Here is a 25,589-nt window from a genome sequence, read left to right on the forward strand (position 1 = left end):
TAACAGCTCTGATGCAAGGTAAATGAACCAGCAGAGCACTAAGGAACATGAGTGACTTCCTCAGAATCCTCTTCCTAAACATTGTTTCAAGAAGGGATATTAATGTTATGAGTCAGGCTATAAAGGATATACACAATTCAAGCCACATTCAAGCAGCTTGAGAGAATTTTCTTCATTCCCAGTTCATTTATAAAGATCAATCAGCTATTTCTTCCATACACTTGTTGAGATTGTAACATCCCTGGTCTCGCTTGCCAAAGCATGTCGCTGTTGGTATAAAATAGAGGTTCTAAGTGTGAACTGTGCCACACACGACAGCTGCACACCTCTGCCAAGACCTCTGCACATTCCTGCAGGCACACCGTGATTCCTTGTTGATATTGAGCCTTGTGTATTGACTTTTTTTCTCTCCTCCTCCCTACAGCACTTTTTACAATGGGCGGCAATGGTGACGGCCAGCCGTGCAAATTCCCCTTTAAATTTCAAGGCCAATCCTACGAGCAGTGCACAACAGAAGGCAGGACAGATGGATACCGATGGTGTGGAACCACCGAAGACTACGATCGGGATAAGAAATATGGATTCTGTCCGGAGACCGGTAGGAGGAACACTGCTTGCAGCAGCCTAATTTGTCATTGTTTTAAATAACTACAGTCTCCTTTTTTACACCTTCAGCAGAGCACACAAAAGTTGATGAGTTAGGCACAATTTCAGCATAAGTGGCCAAGAAAGGGAGTGATCTATGTAACAATACGGTTTGCCACAGCACACTAAGTTTATCAGGGATACACAAATGTCATTGAACCATAGGACCAAATGTCTACCACTGCAGGATAATTACCCATAGATTACAATTTGTTAATGGCCCTGGAAGAGAAGTCCCATGTGATGGAAGAAAGCATGAATATTATTTTAGCTTAATACTTAACATTTACACTTGAAAAAAGAAATCCTGTTTAATATGTTAAGCTTGAGTTAATGGATCTTTTCAGCAATTCAAAAGAACTAAGTGAAATGGTTTAGCCAAAAAAAAAAAAAAGATTCCCACTTTCTTCATATTTTTTAATATTTTTTAACTACATAAAGGAATGAAAATTAATTTATAGCCTTGTATAGCTTGGCAGGTGTACAATTTCAGGAGCCATAAGTATTTAGACTACATAAGTTAGCTACGGCAGATCCAAAATCTCAAGCTTTGAGCAGGGCCAAGGGGAAGTGCCATTGCCCTGGCTGCCCCCTTTGATACCCAGGTGTAACCCTTCAATTTTACCTTACAGGTGTTTGAAAAAAAAAATAAAAGAAAAGAAAGGATCAAATTCACTATAACTTGCTACATAGTTAAGAAGAGAAAAATCTAAAGGATAATTCAACAAAAGAGCCAATATATGTAGAATCAACATATCCTAGGTCCTAGGTAACACACTCTTCATCACTGGAACTGAAAAATACACTTAGCCTAAGCTTTTTTTTCAGCCTAAAAGGTTATTGCTTGAGGTAACTGTAATCTTTATTTTTAATTTCTGATAAATAATAATCAATGAGAAATAAATAATAACAAATTATTAGTAACACAACCAGCTTTGCCTCTGTTTTGCTCTCCTGTACTTTCCCTGAAGACAGACCATAATTTGAAAGGAACTGTAATTGCCAGGTGGCAGTGCAGATGAATTTAAATGAGTTTTATATTATCAGCATATTCTGTTTATGATTCCTACTTTAAACTGCAATTTTAAATCTACTTACACCGTCTTCCCTCTAGAAAATACGTGTACACACAGATATAAATGTTATTTCCTACATATTACTGTCACATACTACATAGATAAGAAGACACTTAAGGGAAAAATTTACAAGTTTTTGCAAAAATACTGGTTACAAAAAAAAAATAATCATCCACATTTGATATCCTTGTCTTTAAAAAATGTTTAAAACCATCTGCTTTTAAACTGTACCCTGCTGACAGCATAAAATAATTCCTCAATTTGTTTGTTATGACTCCTCTTCTGGACCTTTTGGGGTTTTTTCCTACTTCAAAGCTTATACTTCAGTAGGACACCTACTAACCAGGTGGATACTCAACAGCCCTTTAACTTTTCTGACACTAAACCTACCTTCAACCTATTTGAGACTCTATAAAACATCACCAGGAAAGACCATCCAAAAACACCTGCTACACAATCACCTCCCACAAATCCCTGTTAAGTGCTGCTTGCTCAGAGCTGTGAGCACCAGGCCGGGGCAAACTCTTATTCCCACCAAAACTATTGGCAAGTTCATTGCAATGGCAAAGCCTAGACTTTTTCTTTTTTCCTGTCAGACAATTTTCTTTTCAAACATTAATTTTAATCTGAATCCTCACGTTCTTAAGAGAATGACAGACTTTCTGCTTGCTTTGTATTTTTAATGTGTAGTTTAGGAGAAGATGCATCATAGAATTGTCTAGGTCTAAAGGGACCTTTAAGATCATCTAGTCCAACCATCAACCTGACTCTGATAAAAACCATCACTAACCCATGTCACTAAGCACTATGTCAACCCGTCTTTTAAATACCTCCAGGGATGGTGCCTCAACCCTTTCCCTGGGCAGCCCATTCCGATGTGGAATAACCCTTTCAGTGTCAAAATTGTTCCTAATCTCCAATCTGAACCTCCCCTGGCACAACTTGAGGCCATTTCCTCTTGTCCCATCCCCTGTTCCTTGGGAGAAGAGACTGACCCCCCCTGGCTACACCCTCCTTTCAGGGAGTTGGAGAGAGCGAGAAGGTCTCCCCTCAGCCTCCTCTTCTCCAGGCTGAACACCCCCAGCTCCCTCAGCCTCTCCTCAGGAGACTTGTGCTCCAGACCCCTCACCAGCTCCGTTGCCCTTCTCTGGACCCGCTCCAGCCCCTCAATGTTTTTCTTGTGGTGACGGACCCAAAACTGGACACAGCCCTCGAGGTGGGGCCTCTCCAGTGCAGGGGAGCGATCACCTCCCGGGTCCTACTCCCCACGCTGTTCCTGACACAGGCCAGGATGCTGGTGGCCTTCTTGGCCACGGGGAGCGATCACCTCCTGAGTCCTACTCCCCACACTGTTCCTGACACAGACCAGGATGCTGCTGGCCTTCTTGGCCACCTGGGCACACTGCTGGCTCATGTTCACCAACAGTTGACCAACTGCCAAGGTCCTTTTCTGCCAGGCAGCTCCAGCCACTCTGCGCCCAGGCCTGTAGCGCTGCCTGGGCTCGTGTGACCCAAGGGCAGCACCCGACACTTGGCCTTGTTTGAACGTAATCTTCTTAATCTCTCAAAAGGGACTCCTTTCTCACTGTGTTTTTCTGTCCTTTTCCACAGCCATGTCAACAGTTGGTGGCAATTCAGAGGGAGCCCCTTGTGTATTCCCCTTCATCTTCCTCGGGAATAAATACGAGTCCTGCACGAGCGCGGGTCGCAATGATGGCAAGCTGTGGTGTGCTTCTACCAGCAGCTACGACGACGACCGCAAGTGGGGCTTCTGTCCAGATCAAGGTAACAACAGTTTGTCAGAGCAATACAACGGTACCAGCCACAATACAGTATTGACCACACCGAGGACATCACTTAAAATGCTTTCATCCTCAGGCTTATCACTCCAGTCTGGTTACAGTACTTCTCCCCAGCCCCGAATCTGCACTAACCCCCTACCTTTAAATGTGAGGCAATAGTTGAGAAGTTGGTCCCAAAGCTCATCTGCCTGAAACATTCAGATGTTCTACAATGAATATCTTGCCAAAATACAAACCCCTTTAATAAATAAATAAATGTTTTGCTCATCACCACTTTTGCTTTCCAAGACTAAAAGCCACAAATACTATAGTATTTCACTAATATGTAAAAATTATACTCTGATATTGGCTGAATTAGGAATAAATGTTAAATGTAAAAAATTAATATATTTGTGACTGATGTTGCTGAAGATGAAAAGCACGTTTAAAAACTGAGACAGTATAACATTTGTATGGTGAATAGTGGTATTTAAAACTATTTTGGTTAATCTTTGTCCTTATTTGTAAAATGGATAAAATTAAACTATGTTTATTTTAAACAAAAGGAGTTCTTACACATTTACAAACAAATGCTAGATCCAGGTTTTTCTTTTATGAGCAAGATAACTGCTAAATTTCAGACTCTTTGGGTGTAATTGATAAAATGTCATCCTATGAAAAGAGATTTTTTTTAACCTAAGAATTACTGATTCAGGCTCTGTTGACAGACGCACAGATCTACAGACCTGTTTATCACTCGCATGCCATTTCCTGATGAAAAGTAAGATTTGAGGTCTAGATTACAAGCTTAATTCTTCTGTGCTTTAAAAAAAAAAAGCACAGAAATCTGATTTTATTTGCTACACTTCTTTTTTTTTGCAAAAGTATTAAGACTGTGGCCAAAGTCACTTGCACATGAGAGAGCACCAAACATCAGCTATAGAAAAGGTTTTAGAGTCTCTCTAATGAAATGTCATTTCTGGCAATATGTATGACATTCACCATTGGAGGCTGTAAAGGCTAATTATGATACTTATTATTGGGAGATTTATGATGGGTAGCAAGGAAAAAGAAATGAGAAGACTATGAATAACCTGTGTGGTACACTTCTATTTAGCTCTATGCAGCTGACACTATCTTGCTGTGTTATTTAGGATACAGTCTCTTCTTGGTTGCTGCGCACGAATTTGGCCATGCTATGGGACTAGAGCACTCGGAGGATCCAGGAGCTCTTATGGCCCCAATCTACACCTACACCAAGAACTTTCGGCTTTCTCAGGATGACATTAAAGGGATCCAGGAGCTTTATGGTAAAGTCCTCCCTCGTCAGCAGAACTCACCAGAAAAGTTTGCAGCACAGGTTGAAATGTGGGACTCAGAACTTGCAGTAAATTACATGCTGCACAAAAAACATGCTCTTTCCTTTCTCTCTCCTTTCTTCATGTTATTACCAGGGCTCCTACTTCAATCAGATATCACAATGTAAGGATGAGGGATCACTAAATTCACTGAACTTACAGAAGCCCCAAAACTCCCCATAACCAAACCTTTAGATGAAAATTTCTAATGCCTTTACTGGGACAATGAAATGCCACGTTTTTCTCTAGCTCGAAATACCTTATGTGGGTGGGTTTGGGTGTTACTATCTACAAGAGTCCGAGCTTTCCAGATTGTAACTCTCTATAATAGGGAAAGTTCATTCTTTCCTGTCGCAGCCTGGAAACAGTTCACATGGGCGTCCCACAACAATTCAAGCCATACATCACAGTAACATTTGCAGAGAGTGTGTAGGAGCTGATTCTTTGATGTAAATGTATTTGGCAAGCTCCTGGAGAAAAAGTGATTTAAGTTTTTTATGTTGGTACATTTTTAAAATTTATTATTTTCTCCATAGATACGCTTAGTAAAATGCATAAGTATTATTATAATTGAAGTTCCCTCCACGCATATATTTTCTACCCTGTAGAGGCACAAGCATACCACAGTCAATTAAGCAGTCGAAGAAAATCTATACCATTTCTCTTTCTGTTCTTTTAACTTTTCTACTGAGATATCTTCTTAATTGTGACTATATTCTACAGCATTCAACACCTTAGAAATTATAATGAGAATATACCAAAATGATTACCACATGAGACGCCTTTTTATCAAAAATCTGATTTGAATCTGCATTTTTTCCTTGTTCTTAGCTGCTTTAATTAAGACTGGGAGTTGAGACATGGGCAAGATTAAGTGAATTTTCTAAGCTTGCATGGCGCAACTTCGAAAGAGCTCAGAATTTAACCCAGTTCTCTCAAGACACACTTCAAAACTTGAGACAAAACTATCTTTCTTGCCTCTCTATACCTGATGGAATCCTTTAAAAACTGTTTTCTATATAAAATAAGTATTCCAAAAAGCCTTCATTTTCTTCCATTATTATTATCTCAAATCAGCTACACTCCGCTTTGTTTTATACAGTAAGTCAGTCTGATGTGTAAGAAAAAAGGCAAATGCCTCATAAGGCAATACAGCAGTGGCCAAAAGATAAAACAAAATAAAATAAAATAAACCAGATGGGAAAGTGCATATTCTGAAGAGGACATTTGGATTATTGATGAGGGCGAGAAGATCATACAAATGGCTCAAAAGGCATCTTTGTAACCTGCAAACTATTGGCACTTCTAGAAGAAGAGAAATCCACTTTGACATCTCTCTCAGTGGAGATGCAGATGATTCTGAATAGAAGGACTTTGAAACACATTTCTCTTCCTTTTAGAAGCTAGTAAAATAAAAATCGTAATGTTAACATTTGAGCCCAGTCTAATCACTTCTGAATATCTTTAAAGTTAAGTACGCAGCCCAGCACTCAGGCAGGCACGGGGTCTTGAACGAGGCCACACAGCAGACAAAGGCAGGACTGGAAGCTAAGGCCTTCTCAGCTCTACTCAACCACCCATCTTCTGAAAAGATTTCATGATAAGCTTCTTTTCCCCTTCAAGCACTGTCTCCAAATTATTCCCCTTCTATGAATTATGATAGTTCGCGCTCCCTGTGTCACCCCTGCAGCACCGTACCCCAGGGTAACAGCATATTTCTGTTCCCCATTACAGAAGTATCGACCGATGTGGAACCCGGCCCAGGGCCAGGCCCGGGGCCAGGCCCACGGCCAACCCTGGGGCCTGTCACTCCAGAGCTCTGCAAGCACGACATTGTCTTTGACGGAGTCGCACAGATCAGGGGAGAAACGTTTTTCTTCAAAGATAGGTAAGTGAGATTAAATCGCTTATGAATGGGGCCTCAAGTGGAGGAATCTGTCAGACCTATTGTTCAAAATCTAGAAATGTATTATCAGGCACAAACTCTGTCCTTTTGTGTGTGTGTGTGTGTGTTCAGAGATAGCAAAGTGTCCTAATCAACTCTTAAGGGAAAGAGATGGCTGGTTTTATGGTTAAATAGTATGGCCTTCTTTGCCACAAGGCTACACTTGGTCAACTTGGTTTCCACCAGGATCCCTAGGTTCTTTTTCACAAAGCTGTTTTCCAGCCCATTGGCCCCTGATACGTACTGCTGTTTGGGGCTGTTCCTCACCAGGTGCAGGACCTTGAACTGGTCTTTCCTGAACTGCGTGAGGTTCCTGTCATCCCAGGGGTGTAGGTGCCTCTGGATGCCAGCCCAACCCTCTGCTGCATCAGCCACTCCTCCCAGTTCCAAGTCATCAGCAAACTTGCTGAGAGTGCACTCTGCCCCATCATCCAGATCATTACTGAAGCTGTTAAACAGTCTTCCAACCAGTACTGACACCTGAGGTACACCACTAGTTACTGGCCTCCAGCTAGACTTCATACCGCTGACCACATCCTCTAGGCCTGGCCAGTCAGCCCATTTTCTGTCCACCTCACAGTCTGCTTGCCTCACCCAAACTTCAACAGCGTCTCTATAAGAATCTTATTAGAAACGGTCAAAAACCTTTCTGACCTGCTCTCCCCTCATCTACCAACCAGTCATTTAATCATAAAGGTTATCAGGTTGCTCAAGCCTGATTTCCTGTTTGAGAATCCATGCTGACTACTCCCAACAACCTTCACATCCAAAAGATTGTCTATAATTAGAGACAGGTGAGGTGATTATGCCATAAATTCACCTTTTCTTAGAGTTATTCTCAAACTTCTTTGAGAATCTGGAATTTTGACCTTCAGTCATTATTTTAGGCAGTTTTGTAGTGGTTTTTAGTTTCTGGCCTACACTGGAATTGCACATGCCAAGGTGCTACGACAGACTGCGCTGGTGGTAGTTCTAGCTAAAATCAGGACAAGGAAGTGCCACAAATAAAGGCTCATATGAAAAGAGGCTTTATTTGACACTTTCTTCCCAGTTTTAGAGATTTGAGTGCAAAATACCAACCTGCTGGCTTCTGTGGAATCACATAAGGGTTGCTCAAAAGGGTGAAGTGGGAAACATATCCAAAGTTCGAAATGCTTATGCAAACCAGATATGACACCTCAAAATCTGTATAGACTTATCCATCTGTAATATTAATCACAAAATTAGCCATGGAAGACATGCATTAGCCAGTCTATTGCCTGCCAAAGAAGGATTCATTCCCTATAAAAGATTTCCGGATGCTTTTTGTAGCAAAACCTACAAGGATTTCAGCAACCTACAAGTAATCCAGCAATGGAAATCCCATCACTTCCAGTGGAGTAGAGCTCTGGAGGCACTGTCCTTCCTGATTTCATTTCATTTAGTCTGCACTCTGGGGTAAAACTTCAAATCTGATTGCAGGAAAATTTCCAATCCTGGCTTCTAAAAACACCCCTACAAAAAAAAATAGTTCCTCCAAAGTTAGTGGCCTCTTCTATCATGGAGACATTGTTTTAGCAAATCTTCAGTTTTAGCATCGCTTTCATTATGATGGCCTAGTCCAAAGAAGATCCGCTCCCTTCCTGTGTTTGTAAAGATACAATTATGGAAATCTGTGAGCAAAATCTCGTGATTAAACCCTGAGTGGTTTAATCCAGGTTTTGTCCAAAATCATTAAATAACAGTATTATGTGACTCATGGCTGCTGCAATAACACATCAAGGACACTGGTGACTGGGACAGGCTCCATATGTGCAAGGGCTCCAAGGCAGAAGACACAAAAAGGCATTTTTGATGAAAGAGCAGAGACATTCCTGATAAAATGAGGTGGCTGCACAGCTGCAGCTCCCACTGCCTTTGCCAGGGCCCCTGTTACCCAGCTGCTCAGCAATGAAGAGCATCTCCTAAGGAGTACAGGACTTGGCAGCAGCATGGTAAGAGACACTAAAGCTCCTTTATCCCTTCCATAAATCAACGCCCAATTTGAAATCGTTTATCCTCAGTTACCCTGAACATTCTCCCAAAGCCGCTGAAGATCTGGGCACACATAAGTTCGCTGTGTGTGACCAAATCAAACACTGTTTCCTATCAGATAGGAAGACCACAAGCATCTGAAGCTGACAGAAGCATTATGAAGCACCTGTTTGTCGCTCCAGATGTCAGAGCTGAAATTTAAAAGGGAGCAAGAACCAACAACAGACCCCGCCTCACAAAACACCAATTTAATAGTTATCTGTATCTGCTGGTGGTGAGGTCCAGCCATTCTTCTCCAGATTTAAATATTCAGCAAGAAGACTGAAGGGTGAAGGGTTTATTGCTACACTGCACAGTTTAACTCTACTCCACCAGCTTTTCATAACAAAAAGACACGGGCAAGAAGGCAATTTTACAGTCTATGGTATACAGTAATTCCTTCTGTGCATTTCCTCTAGTTCTCATCTGTATGACACCCAGGTAACGGTGCTTTGGGTTTGAAGTTTGACTTCACCTTTATCATAGGCTTTGTGTTTTAGCAATGTAGAAACTGGGATTAAAAACCCCTGGTTGTAAGAACTAACGTTCCTCATTTCTGTTACAGCTGCTATAAGGCAAAAAGGGTTTATTCCACGTGCCTGTGGGGACACCTGTGATACCTTTTGTACTATTCCTCTCAGCCCCCTCAGCAGCAGGCTGATTCCTTGCAGTCCAGTGATCCCTAATGGCAAGAAATAGCCCTTTCTCAGCCTGTTGGCCTGACAGCACCAACAGACCAGGCTCACAAAAAGCCAGCACTGAATCCTCCCTCCACCAAGTTGCCCAGAGCTGACCCCACTGCCCTGGGCTAACAAGCTTGGCAAAACCAGTGCCCACTTTCTCTAGCATAGCCATCAGGGAGCCGAGGTGTTCACCTCAGCATCTCCAAAAGGAGAAGCATTCTCCCAGCAGCACAAAACCCTTCCCACAGTATTCGCAGCATTCTGATCCTCTTTGCTCACTTGTGGGCCTCGGTTTTCAGCCAGATCTCCACTTCACTCTGCTTTTGTAAACTGGGCACCACGCAAGGCTTGATCCAACAAGGAGCAGCTTAATATCTATTCCTAAATCAGCAAAGCGATTCAGTATTCTGTATAATCCCAACAACAGAGAAGTATTTCACATTCAGATACAGTCGGTCAAAGAACTATGCAAATACCAAACCAATCTGTTCAAACTGACTCATGCTTTATCTAAGAGGCAGCAAAGGCAGACAATCGTTGAATTGTTTTGCTCTGGAATGGCTCTGCCTGTCAGTCTCGCAGCTTTCCAAACATCAGGCAAAGCAGCATTATGACTCACTTTAGGAATTCCAAAAAACAGATGTCTATCATGTGTTGTGTGACTTTTATGATTCATGAAAATGACCATAGCATCCAACTGTCATATCACACAGGCAAAAGGACTAAATAACAAAAAAGGAGGTCAGATCACATTCTTTCCCAAAAAGTATTTTTCCCTCCCCCCTCAAACCATGAAAACAAAAGGGAATGACTGGGGGTGCTGCTGGCCAGAGAGCCACTGGACACAGAAGCCTCCAAGCAACAAGTGTGCCCGAGTACAGTATTTACACGGATGCTTTTGTTCTGAAAGGGAGCAAAAATCTGAGCTTCTGAAGTTTACCAAGACATTAAAAAAGACCCTTTACATAACTGCATGTAATAGTAACAACTGCAACAATGGAAAATCTTGATTATGTGTAATACATACTGTAACAAAGTACTAAATCTGTCTGTAAATGTAATATTAAAATTTAACCTGAATGAGTTAAAACATTTTAACATGTTCAGAGTGAAATGAGAGAGCCAAAGAATTAATTTCACCATTTCCTCAATAAGATGAGTAGAAATAAAAATACCTCCTATCCAATTCAAAAGCAAAAGAAAACTCAGCTTTGACAAAGTTTCCCTTTCCACGAGAAAACCTCACCGTTTTAACAAGTCCCTTGAAATATGTGCTTTAATAAAAACCCAGTGTTCAAGTCTCCATTGGCTCTGGAAAGTTTGGAATTCATGCAGATAGTAATTAGTGCTGACTCAGCCATAAATCAGGTCCAAATTTGATTGAGAATTCTGTTAAAGGAGCTACTTTTATGAATGCAACGTTAGAAAGAGTTGTTATATGGATTGCCTTTTCATATCATATTGGATCTGCTTTTCTGTCTAAGAAGAGATGCATGAAACAAATGTTATTACCTTTTACAGAGCTTCACATGTGTTTAAACACTATCAAGAGCAAGAGTAATCAGCTTTATATGCTGATTTAAATGCTTTATTCTTTGCCTCTTTTAAATGAAAGTTATGAGCTTTGGCCAGAGATTTTTGTACATGTTAAAAATACATATATGTATGTGAAATGAGAGTAAGTTAACATATTACTATCTTAATTATTAGTACCATATGTCAGGTTAAATTAATACATACTTTTTATTAAGAGACAAAAAACCCAGTGCACTTGCCCGTTGTACTCGTTTGTATCAAACACTACAGATTATCAGTATGCAGCAACTAATCATAGTTGCAAATGCATTTCAAAATCTTTTATTTGTCCTGGCTCTGCAGTCAAACTTCTGTTGCTACAAATACAGCAATTTATTAAATGAATTTAGAACTGCTCCTCTCAGTTTTAGGCAAAATCAAAATTCAATTGCAGATCCTGGTTTTCTCAAAGGTATAATTATTCTGGCTAGGAATGAGTAATGACTATTTATACTCTGCCAAAAATAAGGTGCCAGTAGCACCTTGAGCTTCAGCAACATAATAATGGTAAAAGCTGTTTGACCTGAGAATTGAATAGCTATAGCTTGGTGCAAGAGCCATTCCACCAGTCTGCTGGTTTTGTGATTTATGACTATGGCAAAACTTTTGTTCTGTTGTGGAAAAAAGTTGGTCATTCTGTGAAGGAGGAAATAGTGCCATTTTTAATACCAAAAGCCCTCAGCACAAAGCTCTGCCATTTAAAGATAATTACAGCTTTTTAAAGCTTAAATCAAATGATGGTCCTACTTTTACATAAAATAGGCAATAAATTACCCTTTGCATTTCTCTAATGAACATTTTTAGCGTTAGCAGTTTCTTTTACAGCCAAGCTCACTTCCACACAGTTTGATATACTGTTATTAAATTTGAACTTTTAGTCACTACAATAGTAATTGCAAGAGCAATTCATGGAATACAAATCTCTGCTTTTGTCAGCCGCTCATCCATCTGCTCCGTACGCAGCAGCAGGAGAGCTCTAATAGTTTAAATGCCTTGTAAATGAGTTTATTTGTATCCTCCCACCACAGAATACATTTTGCCCTGATGCAAAAAGCAACAGGAACTCCACAGCAATCAGGGCGAGCAATGTCACCTGCAGTCCAGCACGCAGCCTATTGTGCGTCTGTTTTAGCAACATGCTTCTAAATGAGTGATTTGGCTTTTCAGCCACTGTAGGAAAACAGTTACAAGTGTGTGTTGCTGCTAATATGTGTGTGTGTGTGTGCGCATGTGTGTATGTGCACGCTTACGCGGCCTTTGCCAGAAATGATGAGAAACAGATGTGCTGGTGAATTAGTTCATTGTAAATCTCCTACAATTTTCTGTTCTGCTCAGATTCATGTGGAGGACTGTAAACCCCCGAGGAAAACCCACAGGTCCTCTTCTTGTTGCTACATTCTGGCCTGATCTGCCAGAGAAAATCGATGCCGTCTACGAGGCCCCTCAGGATGAGAAGGCTGTGTTTTTTTCAGGTATTGGTTTTAAGTTTTAAAATGAAAGTAGTTATTTGCATAGATGTTGCATTTGAGCTGCTTTCCTCTGAATTTAAGCCGGGATCTGAAAGACTCTGAACAGCCTCCATTACAACAAAGGGGAGCTCTGAACACCTAGAAAGATGTAACAACAATATTAGATTAATAATAATAGAAAAAAATAATAGAAAGATACATACAACAATAAGCAAGACTAAACTAGACCCGTTATTTAAAACAAAAAGCAACAACACTGAGAGCTCCGTTTCATCACTCACTGACCTGTTTTCCTTCTGTTCCCTCACACTTTAGGCCGTTGTCTCTGTACTTGTTGCTTGAGAAGATTAGACCTTTTTCCCCACCCTGTGCCTTTCCTTGTCTCTTCCTCCTTTGCCAAAGACTGAGTTCCACTCTGCCTTCCCAGTGTCTGCCTCGGTGGCCCATCAGGCAGAGGAGACGGGGGGCCGTGTGAGCTGCCTCCATGGGAGAGGAGGGTAACGGAAAGCCTTCCTCCCTCCCTCCTAAATCACACATATGGCTCAGCTGTACTGGCCAAATTAGCAGAGCTGGGAGCCTTTTCTCAACAGGAACAACTGAGCCAGCAAAAACTGGGCTCCAGTATCTACTAAAAACATGACTACACATCTCCAATCATGTAAAAAACATATGGCCAATGCTGCTGTACATTTTCTGTACAGGAGGGAAAAAGTAACAATAATCTATTCCACATGTCTCAAAAGCCATTTTCTTTAGTTTACATGGAGAAAAAAAAAAAACTTAAAAAAGTTTTATTTCAACCAAGCCAAAATGCTTTAAATATTGTGTATACTGTATATAATCCTGTTACATCTACACCTCTCCCTCTGTCTTTGTAATTTCCAGGAAAATGTAACTAACCTGCTTTTTAAAAAAATAAAACAAAAGAAAACAAAAATAACTATCAAACAAACACATGTTTGAAAGTCACCTGTAATCCAACTGCCTTCAAATACTTAGTACTGAGACCCACCCTTTGCTCCTGACCCCTGAAATAGCAGCTTCTCAGGAACTCAAACGCTACACTTCACACTTTTCTCATATTAACACTTGACTGACTTGCTTTCCCACTAGCACAGAATCAAAGAAATGTCCTTTCATGAACGAATCTTTGCGTGGCTTTCAGTGTATCCAGTGAGGGTATTTACTAAATAAATTATAATTCCATGTAAAAAACACAGGAGACTTGACCATCTTCCACTAATACAGATTTGAAGAGACATTAGAAAATCTCATATGACAAAAGATAACAGAAATAGGAACTCTGGGCAAAAACTTCCCATTAATCGCTCCAAAAAAAACCCACCACTCAACAAAACACATGGAGGGTGAACATAAGCTGCTGCATTTGAACTTCAAGTGCCCTTGCCTGGTTTCAGACCATCTTCATCACACAAAAACTTACCAATATTAACTACCTGTTTTAACATAACCCCAGCTGTACTAAGACAGCGTCTGCCTCAAAGATGAGACAGCTGAGGAGAAAGAAAGAGCACGGTCGGGTGATGTCCTTTGCCAGGAGGCAATTTAAGACATTTAAAAGGCAACAGCAGCAATTGTAATGACACTACATGTGCACTTTAATCCAGCACTTCACAGACGGTGTAATACCAGAAGGACTAGTAGTACAGCTACTGCAATAAAAAGCCCCAATGCCAAAGCATAAAAGAAGAAATACTCCTCTGTATCTGATTAATACACAGTCTTTGCTTGCTTTCTTTTCTCCCCTACCTAGGAAACGAGTACTGGGTTTATTCAGCCAGTAACCTGGAGAGGGGCTATCCAAAGAAACTCACCAACCTGGGACTACCCCCTGATGTGCAACGTGTTGATGCAGCTTTTAACTGGGGCAGGAACAAGAGGACATACATTTTTGCTGGAGACAGATACTGGAAGTAAGATGCATTGATGGGGTGGTGGGATGCTGTCAGCTGAGCTCTGTCTCTAGAGTTGAATGCACTCTGAGTTTCAGCAGGCAGGAACCAAACATGGGGGTTTCATCTTTCAAGAATACAAAATCCATGCTGACAGCAGCGGTGAGCAAGGATGCTGAACCAGGGAGTATGGATTCGGGACAGCAGCAGCAGGAAACTAGCACCTATTTGAGAAAACAGCTCGCAAGGGAAAAGGATTTCTGGGAGTCTCTATTAGGCTGCTCACCACTAACAACCCATCCCTCAACCCCCAGGTACCAGCCACTGCCCCACATCAGTCTCAGGCTTTTAAGAGGGGCAAGCTGTCCCTGCTGTCAGCTCACAGCTGCTGGGAGAAAACTCTAAAAGGAAGTCCTTAAAAACGGGCTGATCTCCAATTGCTTGAAGCCAAAGGCCGAACAGATTGCCTTTGAAATTCTTTCACTAAGCCATCAGGTTTGGAGGCCCTGAATGTGAAAGGCAGAGCAGTGTGACCAGCACAGCAAGATGGGGATGGCTGCAGAACCTTTCAGCAGCTGATGTACCAGTCACTAACACATGTGCCCTACTAACAGAGTTGGCACTGAGGAGATCTGAACAGACCACCAGAAGTGTAGCTGTTAGCACGTTGGGAAAAATCTTAGCTTCAATTCCTTTTGACAGTCTCTACAATCCTTTTTCCTGTTTCCAGTACGTGCTCAGAGAAGATTTTGGTGCAAAGAACACCAACAAATGTGGTACTCCACTAAATGCATGCAACTCTGTATTTGCACTCAGGTTCTGTTCAAAAGACTGCAGAGAAGCAAAATATGATGCAACATAAGCAACCAAACTGAGGTGTCTCGCTATCACAATCTGTCCAGGAAAGATCTTGGACTATTAGATTAGGAAGAAATGTCCTTAAAATGTCTCACGGCTATTACTGTGGTAGAAATAAATATCCTACATTGCATCTGATGAAAAATCTGCTACTTGTATTTAATAGAAAGCCATTATCATAACTGGCAGGAAGATCTGGCACAAAAGATAATCTTAAAAAGCAGACGTGCTTTGGTGCTTTGAGGCACTTGGTGAGTTACCTCCGAGCTGCCTGTCAGAATGGCAGGAGAACAAAGCAGAGACACTGACTCCTGCTTTCACCATCAGAGGGCTCTTCCAGGAAGAGGACTTGAAGTCAGGAATGCAGACATTAAACAACAGGCTGAAAGCTGAACCATTCATTAACTGACAATTTAGAGGAAAGTTAAACATCAGAAACAATCACCAGAAATCTAAAAGATTCTCCAAGCTCCATAATTGAGTCCATTTTATGTGAACATTAATTTAATGTTATGATCAAACCGTATGAGTGTCTTTTTTATATCCTAATGGCTGTGGATTCCTGTAAGTAAATAAAATACCCTTTCACAATTGCCACTTGATCATAACTTTCTTTCAATTACTCTGAGGACAATACTCTTCTCCATTATCTGGGTGAAAAAAAAAAAAAAAAAGAACTTAAAAACTAAAGAATGCTATTAATTTTTTAATGTCATCTTGTAGAGACTGTCTTAAACATTTGCAAGGAGCTCCAATACAGCCATCTGCAATACTTCGGATCCCTACCAAACCCTGTAGACTATGAGTTAGCAAAAAGCTGCTTCTCTCCTCTGTACCAATGACTGTTTTGATTAACTGTACTCCAGGGCCTCCAAGTAATTCATCACTCTAATCACAGACAGGATTTCTATCAAAGCACCTTATCAATTGCGGTCACCGCAGAATGCATAATTTATTCTTAAGGAATCAAAATAAGCTTAAGTGATTTCTGTCTGTGTAAAGAAGGAAGCAAACAGTTGACAAATATTTCAGAAAAAAAATGCATCTCTGTCTAACACAGATACTGTAACCCTTAAGTATGTGGCTGTTTTATTTTAGACAAGGACTCTGCCACATGGAATCAAAATAGTTACATACCATAGGCCTTCCTGTGCCATTATCACACTTACTTTAAATGGATTTTTTGGAAGCCTTCTCCGCTCCCTCCTTCCAGCCCCAAGCTATTTTAGTGTTGCTAAAACAATATTGTTAAGCAAAGCAAAGTTCTGTGAAGGAGAGGAAGAGGAGGCGGCTCAGATTCCACAGCTGAACTTTTAAAGCTGTGGTACTAGATTTTCTTTAAATATCCGAGGGGAAAAAAAAATAAGTAATTTAAATTAATCATTATAATTGATTTTGACAATTTGTACTGGTGTAACTTCGGATATAATCCAAGTAGTTCCATATAGCAGTGGGGGAAAGGTAACCTGAGACGTATAGATATGGAGAAATAGAATCAAGAACAGAAATGCTTTCCTCCCCCCAGTACTAGTCACAGGTGACCTCCTTGCAGCCCAGGGCTCCTGCAGGGGTGCTGCTGGGGGGACCCAGGCCTCACATGCTTCCGAAGCCTGGTTCAAAGTGTCTCCCATGTCACTGCTCCCCAGGACACCTCCGCTCCTCCTGCTCAGCACTGACTCCCATCTAGAAATCAGAAAAATGGGGAAACGAGGCTGCATCTCGCTCCTTCCACCTCTGCTCTCAAGGACCTTGCATCCCTGGGGCATTTATTCCCTATATATGGAAAGGAAGATCCTGGATTATTGTTTGTGGGAGACTAAAAGTGGCTTAGCACAAATCTGTCTTTGCATAGCACAGCGGGAAGAGGAAAGGAGACAAGTGATGAGCTGCAGTGAGGGACACAGCCAGACCCCCTCCCAGCTGAAGGACACTAAAAACTAGATCTGACTCCCACGGAGTTTGGGGGGGTTACAGCAGCTCAGGTTTTCCTCTTTAAAGCACAGGCTGTGAAAGCCATTGGGGTTTGGGGGTTTTTTTCTCCCTCCAAAGAAAAGCATGTATTTTTAACTTGGCATTTATCGGCTGATCACCGCTGAGTGAGAGACAGGATTGTGTGAAAAATAATAGGATTTTTTAATTAAACGCTAGGGAAAGTAATAAGTAATTTAATAGCAATCCACCAATTATATGGACTACAAGCATATTTCAGATTTTTAAAAGATAGTCATTCCACATTAAAATCTCCTATCTTCAGGTGCTAGCTGCTGCCTGAAAAAAAGTTACCTTTCCTAGAATTATGTTTGGAATTTTAAAGCCACATTTCTGAAAAGTGTTTTGCTTGGAAAGTGCATTTTTAATTCTGCAAGACTTGTATTTCCAAAAGGAAAAATGTAAAATTTCACACAGTTTTAATGGACTCGGGGAATAATTATAATGACAATGTCACAATGTCATTTATTATATTTCTGTTTGATTGGTTTATGTACTCACGTTTGCTGAAGACTCCCTGAAAAATCACATCAAACTTTAACATGAAATATAGATTTGTAATGCAGGGATATAACTTTCTTCAGGTACAATGAAGAAAAGAAGAAAATGGAGCTTGCATCCCCTAAATTCATTGCTGACTCTTGGAATGGAGTTCCAGATAACCTGGATGCTGTCCTGGGTCTTGGTGACAGTGGTAAGCTGCAGTTCTGGCCTAAATCACTCAAAAGGTCTCTTATTTGTCTGCTGGGAAACTTACTGGAGACTTTAATTTCTTGTGGTCCATGAGAAGCCAAATTCCCATTCAGCTTTGCAAACTACTGGTTCAAACAAACCTTTCGTCTATTTTTTCTTTAAATATTATTGATAAATACCCTACTAATCACAGTTTAAACTTTCTAAAATGCAACATTTAGCAGATATGACCTCTCCTGAATATTTTTACCCAAGCAAATAATAATAGTTACGCTGATTTCCCTTTTCACGAAGCTTGTTCAATTTCAATCTCTATCTACTCTTTATCATTTCCTTATTTGAAGCTGAACACTTTGCAAAGCTTAACAAGGCAAGAAACAGCTTTTATTAGAATCTTCCCCCTTTTTTCCTTGCCTTTTTTTTTTTTTTTTTAAATTAGGTCTGTGGAGCTTTCTGGTGTAGTCTAGTGTTTCTAGTGTCTTTCTAGTGTAGTCTGAGACATACTGAGAAGCGACTCCTGCCACCCAATGCCTGATGCACAGGAGAAGGCTTGGTTGGGCCAGTGCCTGGGGCTTGGAAATTCCCCAACTTCTTGACAGCTCCACAGATTCCTCGGTATCAGAATGGGGCCACAGCATCATTTCTGCTCTAGCACAGCCAGAACTTGAGTACGATAATCTTTCTGATCACAGGCACAAACAGGTTGTATTTTGCCCTTTTATTTAACCTCCTATCAACTGCAGCTGAAGGCCTGGCCCATAGTTTTAAGCTCATATTTTGCACAGATACGCATAAATGTCTGGAAGCGCCACTGATATCACATGAGTCGTGACTCGATTACATTTTCAACATCTATTTTGCCAGCAAATATTTCTTCCCAGAAAATTCTGGCTCACAAATGGTAACCTGACTTCAGGCTCCATTTAACAAGACCTCTCTTCTCCAGGATAGGATTTTTTATGTATTTTTAAAATAAATCTTTTTTCATTGAGTATGAATATCTCAGAAAGTGAGTCTTCCAGTTCATTAAGCTTTATGAAATCAAACAGATAAAAAAAGCTTTGCTTGAGAATGACATGCTCCATAATCTGAGTATGCTTTTTTATTTACCTTCACAGGATACACCTACTTTTTCAAAGATCAATACTATCTACAAATGGAAGACAAGAGTTTGAAGATTGTTAAAATTGGCAAGATAAATTCTGACTGGTTGGGTTGTTGAACTGTATGAGATATTAATAACCAAATATTTACTTTTTTGTTATATGCCTTATCTGTAATTAGAAATAGATCTGAATGCTAATTACTGGACCAGTCTGGTACTGGCACCAAAACATTAAGTACCAGTACTGTACACATCAGATAATTTAAGAGTGTTTGCCTCCTCAGTACACAAAAGATGTTTACGTATATATTCTGGTACAAGTTTTCAGTTTTCATGCTAGTCATAGTAATAGAACATCCATCATTCTTTATTCCCCTGGTGCTTAAACAAAGCATTGAAACCATTGGAGACTGGATCACACCCCTGTGTTATACACATCCCAAATAGGCTCAAATGAGATGTACCAGCAGTGCACTTTGATTTATTTTTTTTTTATTTTTAAATACAACTCTGTTATAAATAGATGATTTGTCTTGCGTTTTTCACCCTTTTGCGAGTTTGATCATTACATCCATTTATTTACATATTTACAGAAAGACTGTCAAAGGCACGGGTTGCCTCAGGATTTGATTTGTGTTAATGCATGATGGAATCATGGCAAGAAACTGTGTTAAAAGTATTGTTTTAAAGTACTTTTTATTTTAATACCTTAGTTAAATTTAGCAATTTGCTTCATGCACTTTGTTACTACTATACAACTTGTTTATATGGATGGAATGACTCAGATTTTTGAAGTCAACGCGTTATACATAAAAGTCAAGTATAATTGTTTAACTTGTTTTATTTTTCAGTTCTTTATAATATTGGGGGTTTGTTCGGTTAGATTTTTGGTTATCTATTGAGCAACAGAGATTATTCTTTTCACAATCTGATGGAATGTTTCCCATTAAAAAAATAAACCAGAAAAGAATGTCCCACACATGAAGTGCCAACAATACAAATAAAATCAAATTACACTGTCAACACTTCTCATGGCCAGGCTTCCTTCTATCATTTGAAATTAGAAATCCAGTAGCATGTTACAGTCAAATACCTGCCACAGGAAAGACAATATTACCCCGTATATAATTGCATTCTGGATCGATTTAGAAGTCTAGCTTACTTTCTCTGTCAGCTGTAAGATGTGACTGCAGCAATTTACATTAAGGAGCTGATATGGTCCCATGCATCCCCAAAGCCCACGGCCTTCTCACAACAGTTTACATGCCTCTCTGTTTTCCACCCTCCTCCTCCTCCTCATCCCAACCCAGACAGGAAGAGTCAGCACAGACACAGCAGTATATTTATCCTGTAGGGAATGTACAGTTGAGAAATAGAGATGTAAAACCTTCCCCCTCTCCTTGAGATCAGACCATTTGGCCAAGGATCTTACCCAGCTCCATTAAGGTGAGATTCTTTATGAGAATCTCATAAAGAGAGTTCTTATATGAGAATCTCTTTATGCATCATGTGAGTGGTCAGCCCAGATCCTTCTCAGTACATCTCTCCCATTGAGTTCCCAACTCACAGAACTGGCTAGAGACCAACTAACACCTGGAACAATGATTGACGGGTTTCTTCTCATATTCTCAACAACTTCAAGCTTCCACTCAGAGCTTTCTTGTTCTAGGCAGAGGTTTTTACTGGTATTCTGAAAAGATACCTCTTCTGAAGTGGCTGCGTTTGCTAACTGAATTTCCATTGCACACCATCCAGATACAACTCCCACTTTGGGAAGCTTTTCATTACTACGGACAATTCTCACCTGGATGAGCCAGTGCTATTTTCACCTATGCCAAAAGAAAAGATGACTCTCTCCTTCTGAGCACTCTCATTCTCTTCAGAAATCACTAATCACCTTCCCAAATAGTCCTGCATCAGAGTCAAAAAAATAAGGTACATAACAAAGTAGTTGTAATTGCAAAATGTTAGGGTTCTAGTTTTTACAGACACCTGGCAACCTTCTCAGGATTGCAGGATCTATTGAGCCATTGCAGCGATGTATGGTCTGTCCTGACCACAAACATCTTCCTATACTAGTGTTGAAAATATTCTGTAGTTTTAATGACTGCCAGGAACTCCTTTTGAGTGTTGCAAGAATTTCTCCCTGGAGATTTTAAGCTCTTACTGTTTTAAGCATCCTCAATAGCCATCCTGTCAAGATTTTTATGTTCTTGTGCCAATATTGCCCCAAACTGCATGCTCCAGCATCTGTATTTAATATGAAGAAGGGGTTTGAAACATAGATATACTAGAGGAACATTTGCAATCGACCTTTTCAGCACTGAACTTGCTAAATCACATTTCTACTGATGACTGAAATAGTTTCCTTTTTGTCTACAACTTACGTATATGTTTTGCAACATTGGCAAATCTACCAGTGTACCTTCTGTAATAATAACACCATAATCCTACAAAGCTCCACACATCTGGTGGGTTTAAGGAGTTCTGCTCAGCTTCTTGTCTTGTTCTTGCCTGTTTAAATCCCTTCTCCAATGACTACATTACTGGCAGAAAAACAGAAATAAATTTTCTATCCTTAAACCGACTCGCCCTTCTTTGAGTTCAGTTTCAGACTGGCAACTGTAAGCTTATCACAGGTCAACTGTTACAGTGCATGAGCAGAAACAGATGTGTTTACATTTGCCAGGTTATCACCTACATGTATCAGACAAGCTGGAGGAGTACATTAACCCTTCTCGTTAACCTTTCGCATTTGACCTATGAAATGCCAAAAGTCATAAAATGTGTCCTGAAAAAGTCTTCAGGTCTAATTCCACTTGCTGGCAGCCACTTTCAGATCTCACTGTTGGAATCCAGAAATAACCTGCTTCACCTCCAGGATATCACCTAGTCATTATATGATCCTTTGCTTTTCCCTATGGCCAAAACTCAAGAAATTGTACATTCCCTCAATGATTTTGTGTCTGTTCTTTCCTGTTTGTAATGGATTAACCAGGAGATGGAAAGTCCTTGCCTGAGCATCATTGCAGCTCTGCCTTTACCTGGCCATGTCCCGTGCCAATGTGTCCCACTGACTTGCTTCCCTGTTTGACTTTCCATCTGCCCCACCACTATGGGGTTTTCTGGTGACCCCTGGACTCTTGGCTGAACCAGATTACCCTCCCCAGGCCTGCTCTTTTCACCTTCTCGGGCCCATGAGACTGTGCCCGTGGCAGTGAAGCCACTGCCCTTGCCTTTCCTCCCCTCAACATGTTTCTCCTAAGACGTCCTCAGAACTCAATGAAGATTTTTACCTTCTTTACAAAGGAAGAAACAGGCAGCCAAAAGCACAAGCATTTATCTCAAAGCCATATAAAACCCAGGACAAAACTCTATCAAACCCTCACCTAACTTGTTCTATAGTTTTACTAAAATCAAGTCAGGTTAACTTAGGACTTTTTGGTGCTGGGATAGGGTTGCCCACACGCTGCACGTGGGCTTGTTGCAACATGGAAAGAGCTCAGACACTCTTGCTCCAGGAGTTGAAGGGAATTTTCTCTCAGTTAGGAGCAGGAGAGGCTGTACCCACCCCGTGGGGCAGTTCCAGTCCAATGGAGTAAAGGGCAGTGGTTTAGTAACCACTCTGTCACAATACATGAAAGGCAGCCAAGTTGATAATGAAATACTACAGTTCAAATACTTAATAGACACAGCAGCCTAAACTGTGAATCATGCTTAACAGTTTGTGCCTCGCTAACACTCTGTAGTTGTTAGAAATACATTTTCTTCATGCTATTTTCTCATGATTTTACAAAGCAGCAGTTATCCATAAATTTAAGCAATTGACTATAACTGTGCTGTTCTTTAAATCAGGAGGTAGTATGTCCTTTGGGCCCATTTTGGACAAATTATTTCTATTTGCAAACCCAGACATGCATGCTTTTAGCAGCAGAGACCAGGTGAATGAACATTCCTCTGCTTTTGGAAGAGATGAAGCCAACAAATGAGCAGGCACTGGGCTCTGTGGGATCGCTGCAAATGCAGAGATTGATACCTGCAAGGGGAAGCAGGCTGTTCCAGGCCGGTGATGTAAAATGCTCTTAAGTACTAAGGTATTTCAGTAGGGAACTGTAGAAAGGACAAAACCACAAAACTGGAACAAACCCCCGCAAAACAACAAGAAAACCAACAACTCTGAGACTGTCAGAGAAATAGCAGAGTCAGGCAGAACTGGAGGTGTTTCAAAAGCTGCCGGCAAGGTTTCTGCACACCGAGCTTGTCAGAGTCACACACTATTCCTTGAAATACATTGCCTTCTGAACTGCCTTTCAGAACAGAAGTGACAGCAAAATAGCATCTTAGGGTAAATTGTCCAGTTCTGAGATTTACACTTGCTCACAAAGAGCCATGATTTCACACACAACTACCCAGGCAGCTGGGTGCACGTGGCTTCTCCCCACCCCGACAGCAATAGCAAGTCTTTACCTGCAGAAATAAATGGGCTCAGATTTTCCAGATGTATGATACTCAGTATAAACAAGACAATTCAACAACATTCATTCATTCTCATCATTACATTAAAAATGTTTTATTATAAAATCTCCAATTGCTCTTTTCTTAATTGAGACAAACATCAAGAACCCTGTTACTATCTCAGAACTCTTTAATCTAAAGATATGACATGAATCATTGCTTAGAAAATAACAGCATCTGAAAGAAAATGCACACCTTATTAGTAGTAAAAACAATAAATCTGTGTACCAGGTTACCAAAGGAAGTGAGAGGTGCTTTTTTTGGTGTGTTTTTGTGATTGTTTGTTCTGGAGGGGTTTATGTCTTCAGATCAAGAGTTCCTGCCTTTTTGGAGAACATCTTTCACTCAGGCATTATTTCTGGTATTAATACAGCATATTTGGGGAAAAAAATCCTGGCCTGGACCTAGTGGGGATTGGACTAAGTGAACCAATGGCTTCTTTTAGCCTTAGACTGCCTTAGGCTATGAAATTAATTTATATAATTTTAAGAATTATATACAATAGCTTTTTTAAAATCTGTATTAAGTAGATACCTGCATGTGTACACATGTATACATACACAAATAAATAGCTTATGGCTATATTACAATATATTATTTCATATTAAGGATTTATGTCTGGATATTTCAGTTCAGGGCACTTGCAAGAATCACCTGTCCAACTGCCTGAATGCTAATCAACCTTAACCTGCTTAGGAAGTCACACCAGTTTTGCCCTTCTCCATAAAATACTCCACGTTCTGAACAAAGGTCAATGCAATGAGATAAAAGTACAAGTGTTCAGTCTGCACAGGTGTTCTTCCTTGGTAGCACTGGTGAGATAACAGTCAACAATTTCAAAATAAACAGTAGCTTATAGGTTTTATTGCTCAAACGGTAAGTAATTTCTCCAGAGCTGCAGGAGCTGAATGAGTCCTGCCTAACCAACTTGATCTCTTTCTATGACCATGTGACCCGCTTTCTCGATGAGGGGAATGCTGTGGATGTTGTCTCCCTGGACTTTGGTAAGGCCTTTGACACTGTCCCCCACGGCGTTCTCCTGGAGAAACTAGTGAATCATGGCATAGACAAGTGTACCCTCCGCTGGATAAAAGACTGGCTGGATGGCCCTGCTCAGAGAGTTGTGATTAATGGAGCTAGATCTGGTTGGCGGCCAGTCACCAGTGGTGTCCCTCAGGGCTCAGTTCTGGGGCCAATCTTGTTTAATATAGTTATCAGTGATCTGGATGAAGGGGATTGAGTGCACCCTCAGTAAGTTTGCAGATGACACCAAACTAGGTGGGAGTGTTGGTCTGCTTGAGGGTCGGAAGGCTCTACAGAGGGACCTGGACAGGTTGGATCAATGGGCCAAGGACAACGGGATGAGGTTTAATAAGGCCCAGTGCTGGGTCCTGCATTTTGGTCACAACAACCCCAGGCAACGCTACAGGCTGGGGGCAGAGTGGCTGGAGCTGCCCGGAAGAAAAGGACCTGGGGGTGTTGGTAGACAGCCAGCTGAACATGAGCCAGCAGTGTGCCCAGGTGGCCAAGCTGGTGAGGGGTCTGGAGAACAAGTCCTATGAGGAGAGGCTGAGGGAACTGGGCATGTTTAGTTTGGAGAAGAGGAGGCTGAGGGGAGACCTCATTGCCCTCTACAACTACCTGAAAGGAGGTTGTAGAGAGGCAGGTGTTGGCCTCTTCTCCCAAAGGACAAACGACAAGACCAGAGGAAATGGTCTGAAGTTGGGGCAAGGGAGATTTAGATTAGATATTAGAAAGAACTACTTTACTGAGAGAGTGGTCAGGCACTGGAACAGCCTGCCCAGGGAGGTGGTGGAGTCACCATCCCTGGAGGGATTTAAGAAGCCTGTAGACGTGGCACTTCAGGGCGTGCTCTAGTGCCCAAGATTGGGGGGGGCTTTTGTGTGTGTATGGTTGGGCTTGGTGGCCTCA

The 25,589-nt window shown here is 41.0% G+C and overlaps 1 protein-coding gene across 1 annotated transcript in view; it reads left to right on the forward strand.

Moving 5' to 3' along the window:
* MMP2 (matrix metallopeptidase 2) overlaps positions 1-21,725 on the forward strand; it is a 41,007-nt gene extending 19,282 nt beyond the window's left edge. Inside the window, exons 7-13 of the mRNA XM_014942429.1 lie at positions 3,333-3,506; positions 4,657-4,812; positions 6,595-6,748; positions 12,451-12,587; positions 14,359-14,518; positions 17,929-18,038; positions 19,156-21,725. Coding sequence (XP_014797915.1) covers positions 3,333-3,506; positions 4,657-4,812; positions 6,595-6,748; positions 12,451-12,587; positions 14,359-14,518; positions 17,929-18,038; positions 19,156-19,259 — 995 coding nt within the window. The 3' untranslated portion in view covers positions 19,260-21,725. The remainder of the gene's footprint in view (positions 1-3,332; positions 3,507-4,656; positions 4,813-6,594; positions 6,749-12,450; positions 12,588-14,358; positions 14,519-17,928; positions 18,039-19,155) is intronic.
* Positions 21,726-25,589: the final 3,864 nt, after the last annotated feature.

Source organism: Calidris pugnax, unplaced genomic scaffold (genome assembly GCF_001431845.1).
Source record: "Calidris pugnax isolate Ruff unplaced genomic scaffold, ASM143184v1 scaffold28, whole genome shotgun sequence".
Classification (NCBI taxonomy): Eukaryota; Metazoa; Chordata; class Aves; order Charadriiformes; family Scolopacidae; genus Calidris; species Calidris pugnax.